We start from the raw sequence: 23,838 nt of genomic DNA on the forward strand, positions 1-23,838 counted from the left end.
CACACGTGACGTAGACGAAGAAATACCAAAATGGATGTAGCATTCAGTTAAATGAAATCCGGGAATTGATTACTCGGATTCGTTTGCCGAGAATCCACTCGAATAACAAAATATTCAAACCTCTATTAAAGCACTTGCAATATCACTTATGATAAAATGTTATTGCCTGAATGTTAAAGCATACACACTGTCTAAGCATAAAAGTTGCTAAATACTTTCTTTCGTATTTCAAAAAGAATATTAATCAATCTCTTCTTCAACCTTATTTTGCGGGTTTTTTTTTCTTTAATAGTAATAATAAAAGTAATAAAAAAGAATCCTTTACTGTGGAGGAAATATATGATATGTACAGTTTCTATCCAAAGAGACTCGATGATTCTTTTTTTAGAAGACAGTCATCAGTGCAAAAGAAGCATAGAATAGACCAACAGGGTATGCAACCAAGTATCGCTGTTCACTCATATGTAACACGCTTGTGAACATTCCTGAGCTAGAATAAGTGCACCACAGGATGCTCAAGACAGACAATACAACACCTACGGCACTTCCTAATTTCAGCACCACACTGAAGCCACTCAACATCACCATTGGGAGCAAACAATAGCCCAATACACTTGCCGTTCTTGTCCAGTCCACGCCACTCTCGCTCATTAGGTTCAAGATCAAGTATATCGACACAACACCAAGGACACCAACACCATAGATATAGCCAAAGTGAACCTTGCCTGAGAGCAATAAGCACATTCCAAACAACAACAAGAATAAGAGTGGTCCCGCCAGATCGGCATCATCCATAATAGTGTCGGGTACCCTACGGAAAGGATTTAAAACCGTCAAGCTCTATAGGTATAAATCAATCAGAAAAAATACACACACAGATTGTATACTTGTAGTACACCCAAATTAATAATAATAATAAAGGACCATTTCCTCACCTTTGTCTTGATGTGTCCAAAATTGATCCCGAGTTCTTCCAAAAGAGGAGGCTCATCTGCAAAACCGCCCGTTCCCAAAGCGCTCCAGATAGACGAGCCGCCACTTGCGTAATCATAGTTTGAGGATCGTATATCACCAGCAGGAGGTGGAGCGCTGCCATCGTTATAGTAAGATGAGCTGTACTGGTCATCATAAGATGAGCTGTAGAATTGGAGATTATCACCATTCGGGTTCTGTGGCGCCGGAGGAGCGCCGTAATAGCCTCCTGCATTTGCTGCAGCTGAATTGTCAAACAAAACCGAATGTACTGGATGATTGGAAGCCATAATATGGTTAAAACATAAATCAAAAGAATAAAGGAGAATTGGACACGCTGTTAGAGAAAGGAAATTCCATTGAGCCTCCGCGAATAATACGTCATAAAGTTAATGGACTTAATGAAAACTCATTGGTAACGATGTGTTGCACCAATGTAGAAGAAGAATAAAGGAATTTGATTTAAAAAGACTAAGATAGTGCATGTTTTTTGTTTCTTCTAGTATTATTATTTTCTTTAGTACATTGATATGTTAGAGCTTCGCGGGAAGATCTATGTGAGTTACTGTAAAAAAAAAAATAGGCTCTATTTTCAAGTCTCACTGCTTAAACATGTGGCATACATTACTATAAGCAAGTCTATCACTTTAGTTCAGTATCCAATAGACTTTGAGCTTTAGATATTAGTACTTATAACTCTTACACAAGTAGTTCAGTAAAAAGTACCATATATATATATATAAAAACAGTGTTTTTAATCAGCTAGCATCAATTATAAGCTTTAGTTGATATGTTCCTAACTTATCAGTCTTTTTTATCTCAGACTTTTCTTGAAAGACAGGACCATACAACTAGCGCCATCACTTTAAGCTATAAACAAGTGGCTGTGTTTACTTAACCATACTTTTGTATCATGCTATTTATGTTTTGATATAAAGCTATATAATATAAGTTGGGTCAGATACTAATGCATAACTCTTCTAGATATGTAGTTATATTTGGTTGCTTTATATCGCTACATAGTATGAGTAGCTACCGAGCTACCCCTACAACCATTATGGAGCACACTGTCCCCTAAGACTTTAGATCGTAAAATTCTAATATGAGCACGATTAAATACATTTGGCATACAACAAAATCTAAATATAAAGGGGAAAAAATGGGGTTTCAAACAATCCTCAAGACATCAAGGCATGTATCTTTCAAGAGCGAAAATAAAATTATCTAAAAAAAAAATCATAATCTTGTATAAAATGTATCTGATAAAAAGCTGTAATTCAGGCCCATGGTGGTTTTACATGTTGACCTTTTTTATTATTAGTTTTTCAATTAGAAGCTGAATAATCTGACAGTGATATCTGCAGTATATTTTCATTTATTTATTTATATGTTTGTTTGATACTTTTGCTTTTAATATTATGCACTACCATTCTTCTCTGCGGCACGCTTTCTAAACTCTTCATTTCTGGACTTGCTATTAGGATCAAATACAGGTCTCTCGGCCTGTGCGGTAATTCTCCATCCATGACGCTTTCCACCACCAATATAGTCAGGAATAGGGCAATGGAATGTCACACGGTTATCCCAGATAGCGATTGAGTTCTCTTCCCATCTGAAGCGCACCTGGAAGTCATGTCCTCCAGAGACATGCTCGTAAAGGAAGTCGAGGAGTGTATCAGATTCACGCTTGCTCAGGCCAACAATGCGGCGAGTAAAGACTGGATTAACGTAGATTGACTTGAAACCAGTGACTGGATGTGTGCGCACAACTGGATGGATGTGCTCTGCATCATGGCGGCGAACAGTTGCTCCGGCAATTTTGGCAGCGTTGATTTGTTGTGCACCAGAGTGAACAGCCTCAAGTCCCTCAAGGAAAGTCTGAAGTGCTGGGGACAACTTGTCGTAGGCAGAATAGCCAGATGCCCATAAGGTATCACCACCAACCTTGGGCAAAGTATCGATCTTCAAAAAGGTAAATCCAGGAGGCTGAAATTCATAAGTGACATCACTGTGCCAAGCTAAATATTAATGATTGTGAGTATATACTATATAAAATAAACTCTTCTAAGTAGCTTACCATCCGATGTTCTACCAAAGTTTGAGAGGTTTTTGATAATCTTGTCTTCCCTAAAAAATAGTTATTAGTAAATGTCTTTTATATTTGCTTAGCGTTACTTACTCTGCGCCACTAAGGAGAGTGAGAATCTCTGGGTATCCAGGAGGATGACCGAGAACACTGTGGATAAGTCTAATAAAAGGATGCTATTAAGTAATTGGTGATATTAAGTATGCTTGATTCCAATTATACTCACAGTGGACCTAATAAACAAGTTGTGGGCTACATGAACATAATGTGTACTATTTTCCTTTATAAACTTACCAAAGTATTCACCAAGCTTACGACCTTGATGAGGAGTAAGGTCTTGATCTCTGAAAAAAACGACACCTCGTTCGGCAACCAACAAGCCAAGATCATTCTTTTGCTCATCAGTCAATTTAGATAACTGAAGGCCGTGGATCTCAGTACCAATTCCAGGAGTAAGATCAAAGATCTTTGTAGCATTGTCATAAAGAGAAGCCTTTTTGGGATCACCAAGACGGCCAGGATCAGCATGGTCAAATGGCTCGAGCTCAGGATACTATTAAGATAGATAGTTAGCTTGGTTATTGATAAGTATATTCAATTATTTACAGTAGTATCGGGATACACCAAGTAAGATTCTTTCTGACGAGCAAGCTTTTGCAAGTCGAGGTGCTCATCGGCTACATGCTGAAGGGTTGCGTTGGTCATTATAGAATTTATTTATCAATAAGAATAATAAAGTATGATTGTTTTTTTTATAAAAAAAAAAGCTAGGCTTTATATACTTATATTTTTCTGAGAAGATATACAGTAAGGCCTACAACCAGGTGAGTATGGCGTAATTTTACAAAGACATATATTACATTGGATTTAAAAATCTCACGAGTACAGGACAAAGCAATTTCGGTGTAATATATTTTGGATACATGACGTCAGATTTTTAAAGGTGTTCGCCATTGAAATGTGATAACAAATTAAAGGATTAATAGCCCATATTTGGCTTATTGTCTATATAAGAGAACCCCATATTTCCTTTCTTTTTTTTTTCTGGTTATGGGGATTAAACAAAACTATCCAATTGAAAGCAATAATTAGCACCATTACTTATGGGACAGTAATACAAGACATCCATTGCGTTTGATTTCACCATCTTTGCCTCATTGTTTTTTTTCCTTATCAATAAAAAGTATCTATTCGGTTAAATCAAGTTTCCACCAATCACTTCTCTAGAAACTCTGGATAAACTGCATTTTATTGGATATTTGTGCATAATATGCTTTGGGATCGATAAATCCTTGGAGGCTTCCTTTAACCCCTCGAGAAAACTGCTATTATCTTTCTGTTCAAATTGTTTTCATGTTTTTATTTTTACATAGTCTAAGACTCTAGCCCTTAATTGTGTGCACAGAACAATGCTATAGGGTACATCCTTGTTTTATTTACAAAATATTATTTTTCAGCCAAGTCTGTAAATCCCTAAAAAATTGTCCGAAAAAAAATAACCAATTTTGATATTTATTTTTATCTGTCCTACAACAAACCGTTTTTAGGTCTGTGGAATAGGGTGGCTGACTCGTATCACTTTCTTTTTTGCAGCACTGTCAACTGTGTTTATATTCCAGGTACAATGTGTAGCTTTCTTATAGTAGACAGTATATATACATATATATATTCTTGGGCTTATAATCATTTGCTCACAAAGGCTACAAAAAAAAACGTTAGAAGCTAATAGAATAATACCAGCTTATAGAGCATATTATAGATAAACAGAAATTGAGATTTTTTTTTTAAAAAAAAAGAGAAAGGCCTTTTTGTTATTATAATCATTATTTAAACAGCATAAAGAAGGATATATTGTGCTCTATTCAGTTGGGTTAAGTAAATGTTTTCTGAATAAGTAAACGGCTAATTCACAATGGTTTTTCAGAGTATATTCTCGTTCTGAGCTTTTATTCAATACATGAATACATTATATTTAGTTTTGTATATACAAAAAGACAAAGATTGACCACTTTATGCTCATTAGTGTATATGTCTCTCGAGAAACAAGCTTACAAATATAAATAGATTCCCAACATAGCCCTTTATCAAAAGAATATTCCTTTTCAATGTTTAGTTAATGGACAAAGTCAATAAAGACGTTTATTGTAAATAAATTAAAAATGATAATAGGGATAATATGTAGTAATGAATAAATAAAGGGGGAGTACGAAGATCAAGAAGACCAAAAAATGTGGAAGATTTCCTATTTGCTTCAAAATAATTTAATAAAACAAACACTTCTTTAAATAAATAGCTTTAGACACCTAGCCAAAAGAATAATTCTAAAAGGTAATCTGCTTCGTTAATATTCCAAAAGTACCAGGCAACCTTGTGTACTTTAATACGTGAAATGAAATAAAGGCTTGTATGTGTATGTATATATGCATGATACGCTATTTTTAATGATAGCAAACATAGTCAGTGTTGGTATTCCAGTCAATAAATATCCACAGCATTTACACTCGACTCTTCTGTCATAATTTAGGCCATAGTCCCTTTAAATAGAATGCAATCCTTTATTTGTTCTTTTTTTAAGGAGATCAAGAAAACAAAATAGGACCAAATGATAGAATACACGCATGATAAACTGTGTATTAGAAGGCATGATAGGTGGAAGTAAACCACGCATCTTTCTTCCCTATAAAATACAGGATATCAACTACACATAACATGGATCCTTGGTTTTCTATAAAAATCCTCCAAATAACAGAATCAACTTTTCTCCCTTTATACTTTTTATCAGTTTTATCTTAGCCATGCCTTCAAAGCCGCGTATCTATCTAATGTATATGCTCAGTGTATACTCTGTGAGTGTAGCTGGCCAATTCAATGTCTCTCAGCCAAAACCAATGCCAGGTAAATAAAAAAAATTGCTATAGTAAATTTAAAACATAAACTAAAAACTTAATTTATCAATAGAAGGCCTCCCGGCTATTAATTGGGATATTCTACAAATGGATCCGGCCACTCGAGAAAATCTGTGCCAAAGACAGACGGCTTATTGTGCGGTAAGTATGCTAGTTGATATTCATTTTTATCTTTTCCTTCTACTCTTTCTCCTTCAAAAAATGCTCACACACTATTTAGAATAATTGTGGCGGGCCAACCGAAGCACCGAAAAAGTAAAAAAAAAAAGAAAGAAAAAGAAATTAGCCCTGATTATTATTCTCATGTTTTTTGTATTCATAATTACTATTCTAACAACAGTTTTTGCAATGTAACTTCCATGGCATGGAACTGTGGTTGTTCGGTAAGATGGAATATGTATGTGTGTATGTGTCTTTATGTACTGACTCCTTGATAACAGAAAAAAGTACCTGATTTTTCTCCCTATCTATGGCCAATTGTACAAGCCGAATGTTCAGGAAGATCTCAGGCTTGTCAGCGAGAATGTAACGAGCAACAACAGCACCAGACAGGAAACCCCAACTGTGCTGTATTGTGCAATGATTATTATACATGCGATTCTCCAAATGCTCCGCCTAGTTATTTGCAGACGGATAGCTCGTCTGATACTCCTTCTTATAATGGACCCAAGAAAGTGGTTACTACGACACCTCAGAACAACTCGACCAAAAATGCGAACCAGCAACAGACTCAACAGGGAGAAGGCACGGGTCAAGTCGCGATAACCTGGTGGCTGATATTTGGCATGATTAGTATGATTATTTTCTCGTAAAGGAAAATAAGCGATAAATAGAATTATATGAGCTATTGTATGTGTGTGTGTGTGCAGTATATCTTTCCTTCTATCAATCTATTATGTAACATTCTTTTCTCAAATCTATTTTCACAAATATATTCATTGACACACCTAATTTCTCACAAATACATATAAAAGTGTACTCACTTATTAAAGAAGAGGGTCGATAAGGTCTTTTTTTATTATTTTTTTTATTATTATTAATTACATAATAAGAATAACATAAGTATAGGATTACATAGATTTAGGTACAGTTTAAAATATAAAGAGGAAAAGAAAGAGGAAGAGGAAGGAGGGAAAGAGAGAAGATGTTGTGAATTAGTTGTGTTAAAGTGGTGTTTAGTAGAAAGGGATATAGGGACATAGGACAATTCAATAATGGAAACAATGGCAATAAAGATTAATTAAATTTTAAATCATAAAAAAGAAGGTTTTAAGTTTGAAGTGGCATGGAGCCAAAAAGCCCACTGATCTTGGAAACGGTCAATCCAGCTTACTATCCTAAGAACGCGCTCTCGTAGAGTTTGCATCGATAACAGCTCAACCTTTTCTTCTTCAACAAGGGGCATCATGTTAGCCACCCACCAACTAAAAGCTACTCCATCCCGATCCCGGCCACGTGACACGGGTGGCTCACCAATTGATTTCAGCCATCGGGAGAATGGATCGGTGGGACATCGTTCTTGTCCTCCTTTTAAAGCACAAACAAAGTCGTCTAGATAATCCAACAGAGCCTCAGTAGAAAGACACTGTCGGTCTAGATTTGATATCTCACTCTGTGTGTGACTTAATTGTCTGATTTGATAAATTTTGAACCAGGGAGATCGGCTAGGGTGTTCTTGTACTACTCCTTGGACTGCCCATGATCGTCGGTGAACACTCGTACCGTAGGTGCTATAAGGTGTTGTTAAGGAAATGGTTGGAAATGAAGATGTCGTTGGGGATATTATAGAAGAGGATGATGACAAAGGTAGCGATGAGAATGTTGACGAGGAAGTAGAAGCAGAAGCAGAAGCAGAAGCAGAAGCAGAAGCAGAAGCAGAAGAACAAGACGAAGAAGACGAAGAAGACGAAGAAGACGACGACGAAGAAGAAGATGATGATGATGAAAGTTCTGGTGCCATGGCCACCGAGTCTACCAATGAGGAATGTCCAAATATAACCGATCGAGGTCGCCTGGGGGTATTTCTTGTGTGCATACTGGCTCGTTTTGTTCTTGCAGCTTCTATTTGCTGGTATTCAAGCACTCGCTCAGTTTCAGGGTCAACATCATTTATTAGCTCAAATTGTCCGGCATGGCAGCCATCGATGATACAATAGTTCCGGATACGGAAACGGAAAGACCCGACTGCTTCCACCATCGATCGACCATCCACAAACGTCTCGTTGTACTTGATCTCAAGCATGGTTCCGTATTCACTAAATGGTGCCGAGCCTTCTTCAGAGCTTCTTTTAATACGACTAACACACATTACCATTTCAGACTGGGTTTTTAGAGAAGAGTCTTGGATGTGAAATGCGCACGGTACGGAAGAGAATGCTAATGAGCCAATTAAGAGACGAACTGGTTGTGATACTGGTATGAGCACCGAGGTTTGCTTTGTTTCTGGAAGCAAAATTTCTAGCCATCGGGACAAAAGTTGGTTGTTTCTTCCACACAAGACGGCCAGTTCCGTGCGGCAAACTGGGCATGTCCTGAAGAAGTGGCTCACTCGTGTAATACAGTGGCGGCAAAACGTATGACCACATTGAGTGGTGATTGGATCCTCAATTCGAGAACAGCATATGGGACATTCGAGACAACTTCCTAATAAAGTATGAAGACTATCGGGGGACGCGCTGTCATATGTAGAAAGCTGGCTGGTGATTGATTGTATTTCTTGTAGGGCTATATTGAGACATGGCTCTTTGGTATGGGTTCGTGTACAGTCTGGTGCTACACAAGGCATAGACGGTGCGGGGATGCAAGCATGACAGACAGTGTAACCACAGGGGAGAGTGCAGGGTCGATGAAAAGCATGATGACAGACAGGACATTGATGAAGGGCTGTAATATTCGCCGGTTGATGTGACGTAGAAGGGGCATATGTAAAGTCTTTGGTTGGTACAAATGTTTGTAGTGAGATTTTGTACTGATGCCAAGCTAAAAAGGTAAATGAATGAATTATTGTTAGATGGCAAGCTATAACAGAACGCTAAGATTGAGATGCTGTACCATTTGGTATTCTTAGTTTTCTACTGCTGTTTGTCTGATAAAGCTTATTGTTGAGAGAGATGGAATCTACCGGCGCGTGAGTTGAGACAGAATACATTTGTTAATAGTCAAGGTAAAGCCAAGCTTTAATGGTAATATTTAATTTTGTCCTCTTTTCATAAACATATACACATGTATATATAGATATAGATATAGATATATATGTATATATATATATATATGTATATATCAGAAAAAAAAACAGAGACTTTTCTGATAGCAATTAATAAAAATAAAAAATAAAGGTAATGTTCTTTGCAGAAGAAAGATTTCAAAGGGAACGAATATAAGTCTCTATATATTCAAAAGACAATGATTCGACTTTTTGTTTCGATCGATCTTTATATTTCCTTATTTTCCCTGCCTCCCATCTCTTACAATACTGTTGGGTTAGAAAATTAAGTCGGACCAAGTACACATCGATCGAATAAATGACTCGAGTATTTAACTTCTCGCTGACCTACCGTACATCTGGAAACTTTGCAGAAACCGACGTTTAAATACGATGAGCGATTCTTTAATTTAGACCACATAATGCCGAATTCATTCTCACACTGTATATGTGCTATATATACACAAGAAAATGAGTCTGTGTGTCATTCAAGTAAGTTATTTCGACCAAGTATGACAGGTTTATCTTTTTGCTCTAATGGTTTCTTTTGTGTATTGACAGAAAAATGTATGCATAGACTTTGCAAAAAATGCGTTTTTTTTATATACATGTATTGTATTTTTATTATTATCTAACCGAAAAAAGTATCATCGATTCTTAATAAATATACTTTAAACATTCGATCTGTTTGCTCTTTATTTCTTTCTTTGTTTTTTTGTTGTGTTTGTAACCTTATTGCTTGTACACCAACAAGAAGCTCCATCGATTCAATTTTGCTTTTGTCAAACATTGCAATAGATTTAAACACACAGATTGGGATCAAAAGGTGGTAGAGTAGGACTGGGGGGGCGAGGGGGTGGAATGTGTAAGTTAAGATTCAATTGATCGATGTCTACGGAATACAAATAGTCTCATACAAATTCTGTCATTTGGAAATAGATTCAATTGTAGAATATTTCCTAGAAAGAAAATAAAGATATAACACAACCATCGATCGAAAGTCTATAGCTATTTTCGGGTGTTATTTATTTACTTTATTGCCTGCTACGCTTACACAGAAAAAAACTATTTATATAAATAATAATAGTAATAATAACAAAATTACCATGGAAACAAATATATATTTATATATATTTATATATACTGTCGTTCCAACCACAAAGGGCGGCCAATAAAATAAAATTAAAAGGCGGTTTTTATTCTATCATAGGACGGGGTTCTTTTCCCTAAAGTTTGATATCTTTAACAATCTTTAAATGAAAAACATACTTGAATCAACACTCACTAAATAAACACTTTTCAAAAATATTCACATAATGCTGTGAAAACGCACAGAGAAAATCTTGGAGGGGCAGAATTACAAGCTTCAGTAATTCGCAAAGCTGATCTAGTTATTTTACTTAAATTCTGCCTTGATTTTTTGTCCCTCAACTTTTGGAATATATCTTCTTTTATTTTGGAAACTAATAGCCATTCACAATCCTCTTTATTCATTCTCTATTAGTAAAGCCTTTGTTCCTTATTTCATTAATTCACTCCCACAGATAATTTCTAGTAAACGTTGTTCAAAAAAGGTTCCTGTGCTATTGTTACCTGACCCACTATCCAACCAAACACAAAAAGATATTTAGTGCTATCTCTGCTGCAGAGTTGATTGCAATTGGTGTAGAAAACCATCTGCAATTAAGAAATATGCGTTGCGCTGTATGCCTAAGCTATTATTGCATACACTTGTGCCTATCACAATTACGTAAATGCATTCTACATATTTCCCCCAATTATTCATCTTTAATACTGTGCTGAAATGGCCTTTTATTAGGTACAATCAATGAAACTACTTCCAGCTGTCAATATTAATTTACAGTTTCAATTTCTGGTTTAATATAAAACTTCGATGTTTTCATAAAAACTATAAAGGACTTGAGTTGTATTATTAGTCCTTTATGTGTCTTATTGATCTTATTATTTTTAAGAATACCTCCTCAGCCGATATTCTGCTAAAATATAACTCGATAAATCAATATAACTTTTTTTTTTCATTTCTCTTATCTAGTATTGTTATTGCATATCAGGTATAATATGGCAGAGCTTAACATGAACTTTTTCTTCAGCTTCCACGTCAATCTTTCCTTCTTGTTCGTCATCCAGTAAGACTAAATTGTCAACCTGTGCTTCCAGAGCAGTCAACAGATACGCAACGACATTGAAGACTCCAAGCCATTTGTTTCGTTCTTGGGGACGAGTTGGTATTGTTGTTGTCAAAACTTGCTGGTGGATATATTTCACTTGGTCATTCATTTGCACCTTAGATAATGCAATTGTTTCTCTGGCTGATTGAATATCATATACTCTTGTTTGTAGAAATGTTTGGAAACTTGAATTCAAATGGGTGTTGGCAATACACTTTAGCATGTTGAACATACTGTGGATTTGTTTGAAGCTATCGTCAATCGTCTTGGGTATTCTTTCTTTGTATTGTTCCGAGGAACCTTCCATAACCAACCGCTCCATACCGGTCCAAACATATCCAAGACCATTGGCAAATCTGGTCTTCTGTTTGCAATTTTCGGGGTCTTCATCTGCCAGTGCATGGTGCCTCACTTCACACTCGCACCAGTCAAAGGAGAGCATACCAGTTTGGTTGGCAAATGTTTGAAATACAGGAACAACTCGGCGCACCCACCATGTCCTTTTGTAAGTGTTTTTCATACGACCAATTGCAGCTGTCCACAAAGCTGGTTAGTGAAAAGCATATCATCTTTCACAGCTGTTGTTCTTGGTTGTTTAGCTCCACAGAGAGTGGTTGTTGTCATAGCCATTGTATTAAAGCTTCTAAGTCTTGATCCAATGCTACCAAAAGAAACCGATGTGTATGCCTAAACTTTTTGATATTAGCAAGCGTCAATATTGGTGAACTTTCAGCTTGAATCAAAACGATTGGTTAAAGTGCGTTGATCATATGCTCAGGAATTATGGGAGTGTTGGGGGCAGTAAGATAGTTATTGGACGAAAATGTAGCAATTCGTTTGTTTGTTAATACGCTCACGGCCGCTGGAAACGAGCGCTTTCTTGTAGGGTCCATGCTGTTTGCTGGTGATAAATTCGCTACCGATTTTGAGACATTATTTGCCTGTGCTTTCGATGATTCCGTAGGCAAATGATTTATCACTATAGTAAATGGCAGACATTATAACTTCGCAATCGTAGGAAATATACGGTCCCGTATATCATATACGAATCCGTATATTTCCTACGATTGCGAAATTATAATATCTGCTAATAGAATATTAGCTTTTAGTAAATTAAAGGTATTTACAGCGAATACTATCTATTGGAGTTTGGATTACTTTTTATCTAATCCAATAAAATATTTTAAAATAACAAAATTATACCATTTTCAGATACCTATATCCCTTTTTATAACAAATTTGGATAATACAATTCGTTAAATTTCAGATTATTTTTGCATCTAATCCAATCAAACATTCTAAATATGGCAAATCTATACCTTTTTTTAGGTATATCTATTCTTATAATTGGTTCAACAAATGCACGGTTTTATATTTGAATTTTACAGTTTTTATTGATCAAAATAATAGAAGTTGAATATAAAGAAGTATGGAAAGAAGAAGTACTAAATTTAATGATATTTAGTAGCAGTTTAAGCTATAATTTTACTAAATAATATACATATATCTATTTTTATGTGATAATTTTTATATTTTTTATTTTAAAAAAACGGCTATTTTCTAAATACTATAATGGTGATGAAGGCATGTATATTGCTTAATTGATTCTTTTTATCAAAGAGTATAAACCTGCTTTGTGTGAACATTGCTATGCCTGATTCCTACTTTTGAAAAACCAGAAGACAGATTCCCGGTGATTCTCTAAAACTACCGAGATCTCTAATGAGCATGCGAGTAATCTTGACAACCAACTTGTACATGATACAGATATTTTCCTGTCAATTCTTCTTAACCTACTTTCTTTTTTCAACTTCACTGATTTAAATTTTATTAACAATAGCCTTGATAGCTATTAAGTGTGTTCATTTTAGAGATTTTTTAAAAATTTAGACCTTGTGAGAAAAATAGAAATAAAAAAGACTTTTTGTGAAGATATCTTTTGTTGATAAGCTAATGGGTTGTCATGGTAACATGTTTATATATATAAGCGTAAAGAACTAAATATATGTTGCCCAGTTAAATAATAATAAATTCTTATGTGTCGTTTGTAGTTAGGTCCTTCCAAGTGTGTATTCAATACCAATAACTCACCCCTAGATCAGTTTGTCATTTACAAATGTCAGATAATTAATTCCTCATTTTACGCCTCCTATAAATTTGGAAAGCGATTTATGAACTTGGGACTATCATAAAAGCAGATGTTCATAGCTACATTCTCTTTAAATCAATATGCAAATCCAAACTAAGTTTTATTGTGCTGAAATGCACATGCATATATATGTGCGTGTATCCGTGTAGTCAAAAACAGGAGAAGACGTGTGTATATAGCATATCTGGTTTATATATATACTCTTTTATTATTCGTTTATTTATTATTATTTTTATTAAATAGAAAAGGCAAAGAAAATAGACATGTCTATTCGCCCTACTATCTACAGCAGAGAATACTTATCAACTGTAAATCCTGATAGGCAAATAGTTTTCATAATTTAATCTGGCGCAGATAACATGAGGATTCAATAAAGTGAAATGAGCTTTATGAATTTTCTCATGACAATACGCAATCTACTTCGAGTTGTGAACCAGACCCTGACAAAACAAGATTTCGATAGCTCTTATATAAGCTCTATTATGTTCCATCACAGGAAATAAATAAAGATGTAAATAAGTACAAAGAAACCAAGTCACTATGTAAAGGTAAGAAACGTTCACAAACAAGAAGAAGTAGAAAAGGAGTGTTATTATAATTTTTTGTTGATTTTTGTAAAAAAAAATTTGCTAGTTTTTTTTTAATTTTTTTTAATGGGTAGTACGTGTGGGCTTGGGTCTCCTCTTCCTCATTGGGTAGGACCAATCTACTGCCTCCTGTTGGTTAAAGACATTGACCCACCAAGAAAAAAAAAGAAAAAAATAAGACCAGAAAATAACAAGTGGGAAATAAGACCCGTCATAAACATACACACTGCACATACACATACACATACACATACACATACACATACACCCATACCTACACCTACACCGATACTTATACACACATCCATACCCATACTCACGCCCACATCCATAGACACAGACACACCCATAGACACAGACACAGACACAGACACAGACACAGACACTTACTCAACTCACCCAACCACAGCTCACACACAGAGAATTTCTTCTTACTCCTCCTCTTCCTCCTCTTCCTCCTCTTCCTTCTCTTCTTCTTAGTCTTCCTCTGACTATTATTATTATTATTATTCTTTATTATTTTTATTTTCTCTTATTTTTTCGTCTTCCTCTTCTTCTTTACTTTCTTTACTTTCTTCCACCATGGCTAGTCCCCCACCACTCTCTCCTTCTTTGGTTCCAAAACAACCCAAACCTGCCTTCTCTGCCCCTCAATCACCTGAACATGCCGCGTCTGGATTCTCTGAAGAAAAATACAAGAAACTCAAACGCAAATTGCGTGAGATTATGGAGGTAATTTCAAACAAAAGTTGGATTTTTGCTTTTTTTTTCTTGAGAATATCCGTTTTAATAATTATCATTTCATTTCATTTAATTTAGATCAATGAGTCCATGAACAGAGACTATACACGTACGAAAAAGAAGATTCGAACCTTGACATTTGAAAGAAAGTAAGAATAAATTTCCATTCCCAACTCAAAACCTAACATATTTATATATATACACATATATATGTGGGTGTGGGTGTGTACACAAATATGGAAACACTAACAAAGGAAAATAATAATAATCATGTAGTCTCTTACTAGACAATATTGCACGTATGGAAGGTCAATCGTCAGAAGAAAGCAACAGTGACCTAAGTGAAATATCTGATTTTGAATCTGAATCCGAAGACGGTAAGTCTCCATGTCCATTTGTTATTGTCATTATTGATCAGGTTCTCTTTCTGTAATGAAGTGCTGGCCTCCACGTCATCCAAATCTACACGTGTAGCACGACGCGTGACTATTCACAAAGACAAACGCGACCCATCGTCTGTTCTGTCTTCGCCCAACCTGAGCCCAACCAGACACCGCGATCTCGCTACTGTGGCTTCTGCACCTCCTAAACGTTCAAAGCTCTCTAGAATTGCAGTCAAGACACGCAGAGTTCAACCCATTGAACGTGATGAGACAGGCCACCCAAAGTTACCACAGCAGATTGGTGTTTTGACAGTACTTGATCTGGGTAAGATTGTCAGTGACCGGGATACATTCCACAATGAGCGCTACATTTTTCCTGTCGGGTACACCGTCTCGAGGTAAGACAAATTCTGAAAATAATAATAAAATAATAATGTGGGGAATATACCTTTACATAGTGTATTGAACTATTGTTATTTTTTGATGAATCTTATGTTTCTACTTAACACTCAGAACCTATCCGAGCATGTCTGACCCTACGAGCAACACTGTAATCACATCAACCATTCTTGACGGTGGGGACGGACCTCGCTTCCATGTCGTCGCAGCTGATGCACCAGAACCCATTATTGCCAATTCTGCTACTGGAGCATGGACTGTAGTAGTGCGCAAATCGAACGAGATCCGTAACAGAGAACACTCCAATTCTGCCAGTGGGCCTGATTACTATGGGTTCAAGCACCCAACTATTGCCAAAATGATCCAGGATCTACCCGGAGCTGAGAATCTTAAACATTATGTCTGGCAAAACTTTGAGGAAATGGAACCTAGGGCTGCAAAGGGTGTTATGGCTGCTGCCGAGAAAAAACGTGGTAATCTCGAACAGATGGGAAATGCTAATAGACGACCACCTCTTATGGATGGTATTCATGACGATGAATCTATGGAAGACGAACAAGAAGATATACCAGCAATTGCTTCTTCTTCTGATCCTTTAATTATGGCCGATGCAGAGCTTGCCATGGCAGACGATGATGAATTCGATGAAGACGAAGAATTTCCAGCACGGCATCACATTCAACACCAAAACCAACACCAACACCACCAACATCAGCATCACCATCAGCATCAACCACAACACCATCAGCATCATAACCCTTACCAAGCTCAAATCCCTATCAACAATGTCAATGAAGATATGGACGAAGAAGTAGACCAATTGAATGCTAGTGATGAAGACTAATTCTCAAAAATTCTATTATTTTATACATATTTCGAGTCTATCTTGCCTTCTTATTTTGTCCACACTATTATTCTCTTATTACTTTACTTTTTTTTTATTTAGATATTTTAGCCAAAGTAAAAACCCTCCAAAAAAATGTGGGAATTCAATATCAATAAAGCACTGCCTTTTTTTTAAAGAAAATATTTCAGTTACGGAATGTGATTTCATCATCAGAGTTAGATGTTGCAACATAGATAGTTCCAGTGCCTGATGAGATAACACCTTCCTTGCTGAAAGATGATGTATACGTGTAACTAATTGGATAATCACTATCGTTTTTGATGCGAGCAGAGTTTCTGTGGGAAGTCTTAATCTTGAATTGACCCTTGAAGCCGTTCTGTACAAAAAAATAAATACGATTTTATCAGTCACAAGGTAAAAGACTAAACACACTCTTTAAAGAAAAAGAGAAAAAAAGAAAGAAAAAAGGAATGCTGCTTTAGGAAGAACTTACCATAATAAGTCTGGCTTGTGAATTGGATGTCACTGCTCTAACGATAGAGCCTTCAACATCATTGACAGTAAGGTTAATTTTATCATTAGTGGTGTGGGTATTGATCTTATTCGCAGTAACTTCCAGCAACAAGGCTCCATTACTGGACTCTACTACGACATTCTGACCAACGACAATTCCAGGACTGATACGTCCATTTGTTGATTTTAATTGAACAAGCGGGGCAGTCAGGCTAGAACCAATAATCTGACCGTTAGTGCTGCGTACATTGATTGCACTACCAGCAACTGCGGTTGTAAGCAGGACGTTTCCATTAGTAGTAACGATATTAATATTGTTACTAGCTTCAAGACCAGAAACTGAAAGGGCGGCATTTGAAGATTGTAGGCTGAGCGAATTTCCTTCCCATGGAGCATCAAAGGTGATTTTGGCGTTTGTGGTACGTAAGTTGACACGATTAATAACAAATGGATCAACAACAACGATAGACAGGTTTGTGACATTAATATCAAGAGCAATGGCATCATCGGCAAGATCGATAACCATATCAACGTATACACATCCGTCGGCAGGTAAAAGAGTGGGCATGATAAGTTCTAACAAAGTCTCTGGTCCGGGAGTGTATCTAAAAGACATTTCTTTCAAGAGATTCCGATGATTTGCAGAAACACGAACTGTGGGTTTGATGGTTCCTTGAGCATTTGTTGGTAATCGGTTCACACGAATGGTTCCGCCTGTTACACGGCCTTCTACAACCACCTTGACGTTTTGAGTTATCAAGAATGAGGGAGGCAGTTGTTCCCAATAATCTGCACTATTATCATCACACAAAGTAGCTGGAATATTTGAAGGTGATTGGTAAACACCGATGTATTTTAACACCAAAAGCCAAATTAATATTGACAAGAATAGGTATTTACACCATGACTGGCAACAGCTGCCCGATCGTCGGCGCCTTTCCGGCCATGCTGGAGGAGGAGGAGGAGGAGGAGTACGATAAGTAGGCCAGTCACGAGGAATATGTGGGTTTGGAGATGGTGAAGATATTGGGTGGGGGATAGGCATTTGTTGCTGAGTAGAGGGTGGAGTTTCTGGTTGTGGAACAGGAAATGGTAAAGCGGGGGACAGCAGACCTGGTTGGGTAGTTCCGTAGGAGGGGTATCCTGGCATAGGAGGCGCTGATGGTTGAGGTGATGACGGAGAGTATGGCGGAGGAGGAAGATCACCCGAAGAGCCGTTTGGCTTCAGCATTCTCGCTGGACTACTGTAACTATTATTGATGGGTGGTCTGCTGTTGCTGGTGCTATTGCTACTCCCAGTCATAGGAGGGGCTGGGACATAATCTAAGGGACGAAGAATAAGACTTGGTGATTGTAAGTTTTGGCAATAAATACCTGATTGATTATAGTAAGCTTTTGGATTGTCGTAATTGGCCATTACGAAATGAACAAAGTAAAGAAAAGAGGCCAAGGAAAGAGTGAAGCCGCAGCGTGAATCTTACTTTATATCAACAAAGAAAATGCTAATATATACACATAGACATTTATGGAAAAAATATATAATAGTACCAAACTTTGACCCTTTTCTTTACACATACACACCCACACAAAAATTAAAGAAAAATAAGGTGTTGAAAATAGCACTCCGCTCATTTTGTCCCCCCTTTTTGTTTTCTCAGCTTCCAAGACTCTCCTGTTCAAAAAGGCTTTGTCTTGGAGAATTTATTGGTAAGCTACATCGTTATCTAGCCAGATTTTTTTTAGTGTATCTTGTCTATTCTTAAAGGAATCTGTACGTCACAATCGCATTTTCCTTTTGATCAGTGTACATATATTTGTAGATCAAATGATATACAAAGATTGGCACAAAAGAGCGTGTATTCATCAGACTTGCATATTAAATTGACTGACCAACAATTCACGTTTCAAACTAGTTTTGATACCCATGATTGTATTTTATTGTGGTTTGTGTATTATGACACTTCATTATCTACGCTCACCAAACAGTGTTTAGTAATAACATCTCAATACAGAAAATTCAATAAATAAATAGAAGAAAAAACAAACACATAGATTTAAAGAAGTCTAGGTAAAGGATACGTGCCAAGGAATTCTTGTCCTTTTCGTATATGTTATAAATAGCTTGTAATTCAAACATAATTATGCAAAATATTATAATAACATTTTTTTTCGATCTAACTGGCACTGCAACACACAAAATAACTATTACTTTGTTAATATACTTGTACAAGCTATCAACAATAAAATGCATTTGACTCATTTTGTTCAATTTTCCTTATTTCTAATATATTTATATGATATATATGATATATATGATATATGATATATATACACTATGGTACAATCATAATGGTAGTATCAACTGTTGAGTGTGAATAAGATGACTACCTTTCATGGAATAAAGAGGGTTTGCTTTATAATATACCTAGTTTTTCTTTCTTTTAACTTTTATATATTCATATATACATATATACATATATACATATTCTTTTATTTCATTTCATTTCATTTTATTTGCTCCTTCATTCTCTTTTTCTTTTGGAGAATCTTGGTTTTTATTCAAGCCAAAATTTATATATACACACATATATATATGGTGGCCCTTGATCTTGACGCGTGCCTCGAACGACTTTATAAAAAGCAACTCCTTGCAGAATGCGTCCTTCGAGAGATTTGTGAAAAAACAAAGGAATTGCTCATACGTGAGAGTAATGTGGTTCACATTAGTGCCCCTGTAACTGTGGTAGGAGACATCCATGGGTAAGCAAAAGCAAAAACACAAAAGAAAAAAGTTAATCTAAACATGCATTTATTCAATCTTCGTTTTTGAAATAGACAATACTATGACCTAATTGAGATCTTTAGGATCGGAGGTTATTGTCCTGATACAAACTACCTTTTTCTTGGTATACGAAACTTGATTGGCAATTGGGGATGATGTTGATGAGTATTCCTGTAGGTGATTATGTGGATCGTGGATTATATAGTGTAGAGACCATCTCTCTATTGACATGTCTCAAACTACGTTACCCGGACCGTGTCCAACTAGTTAGAGGAAACCATGAATCACGAGCAGTTACTCAGGTAAATAATACATAATTAATATATATATATGTTTTTGTTTTGGGTGAATATATATACTGATGATAAGATTATAGACATATGGCTTCTATACAGAATGCATGCGGAAATATGGATCACAGCAGGTCTGGCAATACTTTACCGATATGTTTGATTTCTTAACGTTGTCTGTGGTCATTGATAACAATATATTCTGTGTTCATGGAGGTAATCATCAGTAGAAATCAGTACCGGGATGGAGTAAATATCTTATTATGGCTGCATCGATCGTTACTTAGGTCTGTCACCTACAATTCATGTTCTGGATCAAATCATGGTTATTGATCGATTTCGAGGTAAATCACAGGATTTGATATATATATATATATAAATACAAATATAAAATATACATACATACATATTAAGTCTGTGAACGGTCCTATATATCCAGAGATTCCTCATGAAGGTGCTATGGCTGACCTGGTATGGTCTGATCCAGACCCAGAAAAGGAAGAGTTTGCTATATCAGCAAGGTACCAATAAATTAAACAGTTTCCGTATCTAATTTCAATGAGGCCATTGAGTGTACTAACGGTTATTGGTAGAGGAGCAGGGTATACATTTGGTAGCTTGGTAGTCGATAGATTTCTGCACATGAATAATATGTCACACATCCTACGTGCTCATCAACTATGTAATGCTGGCTATCAGGTAATGAAAGCTATGATTAACAGAATAACTTGATAAACATCCAAGGATACTTTAAACATAATTTAATTATTGGTTCTTTTCCTTTATACATATATACTTAAAGGTTTTGTTTGACAACAAACTTTCCACAGTGTGGTCAGCTCCAAACTATTGCTATAGGTGCGGAAATTTGGCGTCTATTCTAGAGGTTGGTGTTAATGGCGAACGATATTTTAATATATTTGATGCTGCACCAGAAAATGAACGCAATCCTCAGCAAGCTCAACTCAAGGTATTTTTAACCGCAAAGGTCTATTTACTCGTTTGTGTATTAATGGATATTGTATGTATGTATGTATGTATGTATGTATGTATGTATGTAGCATGAGACCCAAATTGAGTATTTCCTGTAATACATCAATATTATAATGGAATAACGACCCTAACCGTCGACTCCCCTTCCCTCCTCACACACTCTACGCCTTACGCTCTGAAGCTAAATAACACTCTAATTCTGTCAGCCATCGGCAACTCATTATCACGAATATTTTTTTAAAAAAAAAGGGGGCAGCCGTTTAATGTCATTGAATATTGTAAAAGCTTAGGATGATAAATGAGGCTGTGATGTAAATGTTGACATCGGTAAAAATTAAATAAAATTAAATATGGAAAACATCTATCAAAATCATACCAGCAAATTTACCCTCGCACCAAATGAAAAGGGAAGAAAAAGAGTTTATATTCTAATAATAATATATTATATCATATATATCATATAGCTGTATTACTAATATAATTGTATTACTAATACAAGTGTATTAGTAATTGCTTGTTAGTCTCGAATGAAAAACAATATACATGTATATTTATGAACTTTTTTTAAGCTACACTAATAACATACGAGAATAGTGGATATTATTGCCACCAGTGATTATAACATTGGGAGTTATGTAATTTCTCTCTAGTATAATCTAAATGCAATTGTATAAAGGGGTTTTGGTTCAAGTCGTAAAGACTTTATTATTTATAGACGGTTGATTTTATATAGACTATCTAATATCTTGAAGATACATATGTCAAGTTTGGTGTATGTGTGCATGTATATATATATTTAAAAAAAAAAGGTACCCTGATTATAATCATTATTTTACTATTATTCCTGCTTTAATATCTATTTCGTGTTTTTGTTTTTTTTTAGTTTAGTTTGATACGCTCTTGATATACTCGATCAAAGCGCGAGTGGGACGACCTGAATGAATATAAATTTTGTTAAAAGAAAATCAACCAAAACCCTTTTAGTTTAATTCCAATCTTACCACTCATTCCCTTGATATGGTATCCATGGGTAGACTGGCTATCCATAACACCGGCAATATCAATGTGAGCCCATGCGATGGAATCATTAGTAGTAGTTTCAACCACTTCAGTGGTATCCCGAGGACCCGGCGATTCGACCGGTGTTTCAAGTCCGTTAACAAACTCTTTGAGGAAGGCAGCAGCCGAGCAGGCACCCCCAGAACGTCCTTTACCAAGGTTATTGAGGTCAGCAACCAATGAAGTCTGCATCTCCTTGAGATAACCAGCGTTCAAGGGCATTCTCCAGAAAGGATCAGAGACGGTCTGGCCAGCCTTATCAAGCTTCTTCCAGAGATCGTCAGAGTTTGTGAAGACACCAGCAAATACTTCGCCAAGAGCAACATCCATGGCACCTGTAAGGGTAGCCAAGTCAATAACACTGCTGGGCTTGTACTTGGATGTAACATAGTACAGAGCATCAGCCTTTTTAGCACAACAAGATAAAAAACATATATATTTGTAAGTATCTCGGTTGGATTGTATTGTTTAATATAATATGTATAATTTACCAAGATCAATCTTCCTTCAGCATCGGTATCAAGAACCTCAATGGACTTTCCGTTCATTGCCTTTACAACATCTCCTGGCTTTGTTGCGTCACCTGAAGGCATATTCTCACACAGAGGGGTAACAGCCACAACATTGACAGGAAGACCAAGCTTGATGATTCCATAGAGAGCACCAGCCACAGTGGCAGCACCACCCATATCACCCTTCATCAAGGCCATGTTATTCGATGGCTTGAGCGAAATTCCACCACTAAGAAACACATACACACATACATATAAGCAAAAACGCATTTAGGCTCACAAAGATGATCAATCATGTCCCAATTTTTTCACATACGCATCAAAAGTAACACCTGGAATGTATTTTGAGTCAGTATCTTAAGTCAACCACAACTTTCTGACTGAATTTATATTTACCTTTTCCAACCAACGCATGCGTAGGATCAGACTCCTTTCCACCCTTGTAATGAATTTCCAAGAATCGCAATGGCTCTTGGCTTTATGTAAATCCAATCCATATATATTTATCAATATAACAATTCTCTCTTTTTTTCACAAATTCAAATTATTGTTTTTTTTTACCTGCCCTTGGAAACAGACAAAAAGGCATTCATGTTGTTACGAGCAGCCCATTCTTCATCATGAACTAAGACATCAGTGTTCTCCAGTCCAGCCAAAAGGTATGCAACCTCATCAGAGAAGAGCTTGGGAGTCATCAGATTAGCGGGTGAGGTCATCAGCATACGTGCGAGGTTTTGGGATGCACCATAAATCTGTCCAGATTCCCAGGTAATGTCTTCAACTGAGGATTCCGAAAATGGTCCAACGACGATTTCCTTACGGCGTGCCTTTTCAACCTTGAGCTTGTCAAAGGAGAACTGGGCAAGAGAAGCACCTTCAGATGCGCCATGAGCATCTACAGACACATCAACACCAATATATTTTGCGCCCTGGCCCTGAAGAGCGCGTACACCAGTGGCAGCCTAAAAAATATAATTTATTGGAAAAACAGTGAATTAGAATATATGTGTTTATGTATATACAAATAATTCTGATGATCGTATTTTACAGACGACTTCCTAAAAAGAAAGAAGTAAACGTACAGCGGTTCTGACAGCATCCTGAATCTTTGCTTGATCTTCACCGGATTTCTTTCCGAGACCAACGATTGCTACTTGCTTTACACCGCCAATGTTATAGAGCATGCGCACGTCGCCTTGCTTTGAGAACTTTGAGGCAGTGAGCTGCT

At 36.3% G+C, this 23,838-nt stretch overlaps 10 protein-coding genes across 10 annotated transcripts; 3 read left to right on the plus strand and 7 right to left on the minus strand.

Moving 5' to 3' along the window:
- Positions 1-387: 387 nt before the first annotated feature.
- Positions 388-1,163, minus strand: PHYBLDRAFT_92678 (hypothetical protein; the record flags this gene model as incomplete). Its single annotated transcript, XM_018443796.1, has 2 exons — positions 388-840; positions 936-1,163. Coding segments are annotated over 2 exons (681 nt in total), but the record flags the coding sequence as incomplete, so codon positions are not given.
- Positions 1,164-2,388: 1,225 nt separating this feature from the next.
- Positions 2,389-3,763, minus strand: PHYBLDRAFT_153288 (hypothetical protein; the record flags this gene model as incomplete). The annotated part of the gene is made up of 6 exons (XM_018433106.1): positions 2,389-2,990; positions 3,050-3,099; positions 3,152-3,220; positions 3,285-3,291; positions 3,353-3,611; positions 3,665-3,763. The coding sequence occupies 6 exons, from the start codon at positions 3,761-3,763 to the stop codon at positions 2,389-2,391; spliced, it is 1,086 nt and encodes a 361-aa protein (XP_018283639.1).
- Positions 3,764-5,853: 2,090 nt separating this feature from the next.
- Positions 5,854-6,776, plus strand: PHYBLDRAFT_70717 (hypothetical protein; the record flags this gene model as incomplete). The annotated part of the gene is made up of 5 exons (XM_018442322.1): positions 5,854-5,953; positions 6,017-6,105; positions 6,185-6,219; positions 6,305-6,347; positions 6,405-6,776. 5 exons carry the CDS (start codon positions 5,854-5,856, stop codon positions 6,774-6,776), a joined length of 639 nt encoding a protein of 212 aa, XP_018283640.1.
- A 182-nt stretch (positions 6,777-6,958) lies between these two features.
- Positions 6,959-9,305, minus strand: PHYBLDRAFT_33844 (hypothetical protein). The gene is made up of 2 exons (XM_018440020.1): positions 9,016-9,305; positions 6,959-8,943 (listed from the first exon to the last, which is right to left on the minus strand). Exons 1-2 carry the CDS (start codon positions 9,110-9,112, stop codon positions 7,217-7,219), a joined length of 1,824 nt encoding a protein of 607 aa, XP_018283696.1. The 5' UTR covers positions 9,113-9,305; the 3' UTR covers positions 6,959-7,216.
- A 1,919-nt stretch (positions 9,306-11,224) lies between these two features.
- Positions 11,225-11,985, minus strand: PHYBLDRAFT_153291 (hypothetical protein; the record flags this gene model as incomplete). The annotated part of the gene is made up of 2 exons (XM_018433107.1): positions 11,225-11,901; positions 11,961-11,985. 2 exons carry the CDS (start codon positions 11,983-11,985, stop codon positions 11,225-11,227), a joined length of 702 nt encoding a protein of 233 aa, XP_018283641.1.
- A 122-nt stretch (positions 11,986-12,107) lies between these two features.
- PHYBLDRAFT_175989 (hypothetical protein) lies at positions 12,108-13,115 on the minus strand (the record flags this gene model as incomplete). The annotated part of the gene is made up of 3 exons (XM_018437618.1): positions 12,108-12,334; positions 12,361-12,416; positions 13,021-13,115. The coding sequence occupies 3 exons, from the start codon at positions 13,113-13,115 to the stop codon at positions 12,108-12,110; spliced, it is 378 nt and encodes a 125-aa protein (XP_018283642.1).
- Positions 13,116-14,673: 1,558 nt separating this feature from the next.
- PHYBLDRAFT_79914 (hypothetical protein) lies at positions 14,674-16,637 on the plus strand (the record flags this gene model as incomplete). Its single annotated transcript, XM_018443525.1, has 5 exons — positions 14,674-14,823; positions 14,911-14,981; positions 15,109-15,209; positions 15,271-15,613; positions 15,729-16,637. 5 exons carry the CDS (start codon positions 14,674-14,676, stop codon positions 16,456-16,458), a joined length of 1,395 nt encoding a protein of 464 aa, XP_018283643.1. The 3' UTR covers positions 16,459-16,637.
- An 8-nt stretch (positions 16,638-16,645) lies between these two features.
- PHYBLDRAFT_70721 (hypothetical protein) lies at positions 16,646-18,391 on the minus strand (the record flags this gene model as incomplete). Its single annotated transcript, XM_018442323.1, has 2 exons — positions 16,646-16,837; positions 16,955-18,391. The coding sequence occupies 2 exons, from the start codon at positions 18,389-18,391 to the stop codon at positions 16,646-16,648; spliced, it is 1,629 nt and encodes a 542-aa protein (XP_018283697.1).
- A 1,176-nt stretch (positions 18,392-19,567) lies between these two features.
- Positions 19,568-21,137, plus strand: PHYBLDRAFT_156804 (hypothetical protein; the record flags this gene model as incomplete). The annotated part of the gene is made up of 9 exons (XM_018433518.1): positions 19,568-19,734; positions 19,810-19,880; positions 19,934-20,058; positions 20,133-20,262; positions 20,334-20,390; positions 20,486-20,567; positions 20,640-20,745; positions 20,849-21,016; positions 21,114-21,137. The coding sequence occupies 9 exons, from the start codon at positions 19,568-19,570 to the stop codon at positions 21,135-21,137; spliced, it is 930 nt and encodes a 309-aa protein (XP_018283644.1).
- Positions 21,138-21,926: 789 nt separating this feature from the next.
- Positions 21,927-23,812, minus strand: PHYBLDRAFT_2604 (hypothetical protein; the record flags this gene model as incomplete). Its single annotated transcript, XM_018439880.1, has 7 exons — positions 21,927-21,973; positions 22,041-22,503; positions 22,590-22,839; positions 22,927-22,942; positions 23,007-23,086; positions 23,172-23,572; positions 23,693-23,812. Coding segments are annotated over 7 exons (1,377 nt in total), but the record flags the coding sequence as incomplete, so codon positions are not given.
- Positions 23,813-23,838: the final 26 nt, after the last annotated feature.

This window comes from Phycomyces blakesleeanus (genome assembly GCF_001638985.1).
Source record: "Phycomyces blakesleeanus NRRL 1555(-) unplaced genomic scaffold PHYBLscaffold_43, whole genome shotgun sequence".
Classification (NCBI taxonomy): Eukaryota; Fungi; Mucoromycota; class Mucoromycetes; order Mucorales; family Phycomycetaceae; genus Phycomyces; species Phycomyces blakesleeanus.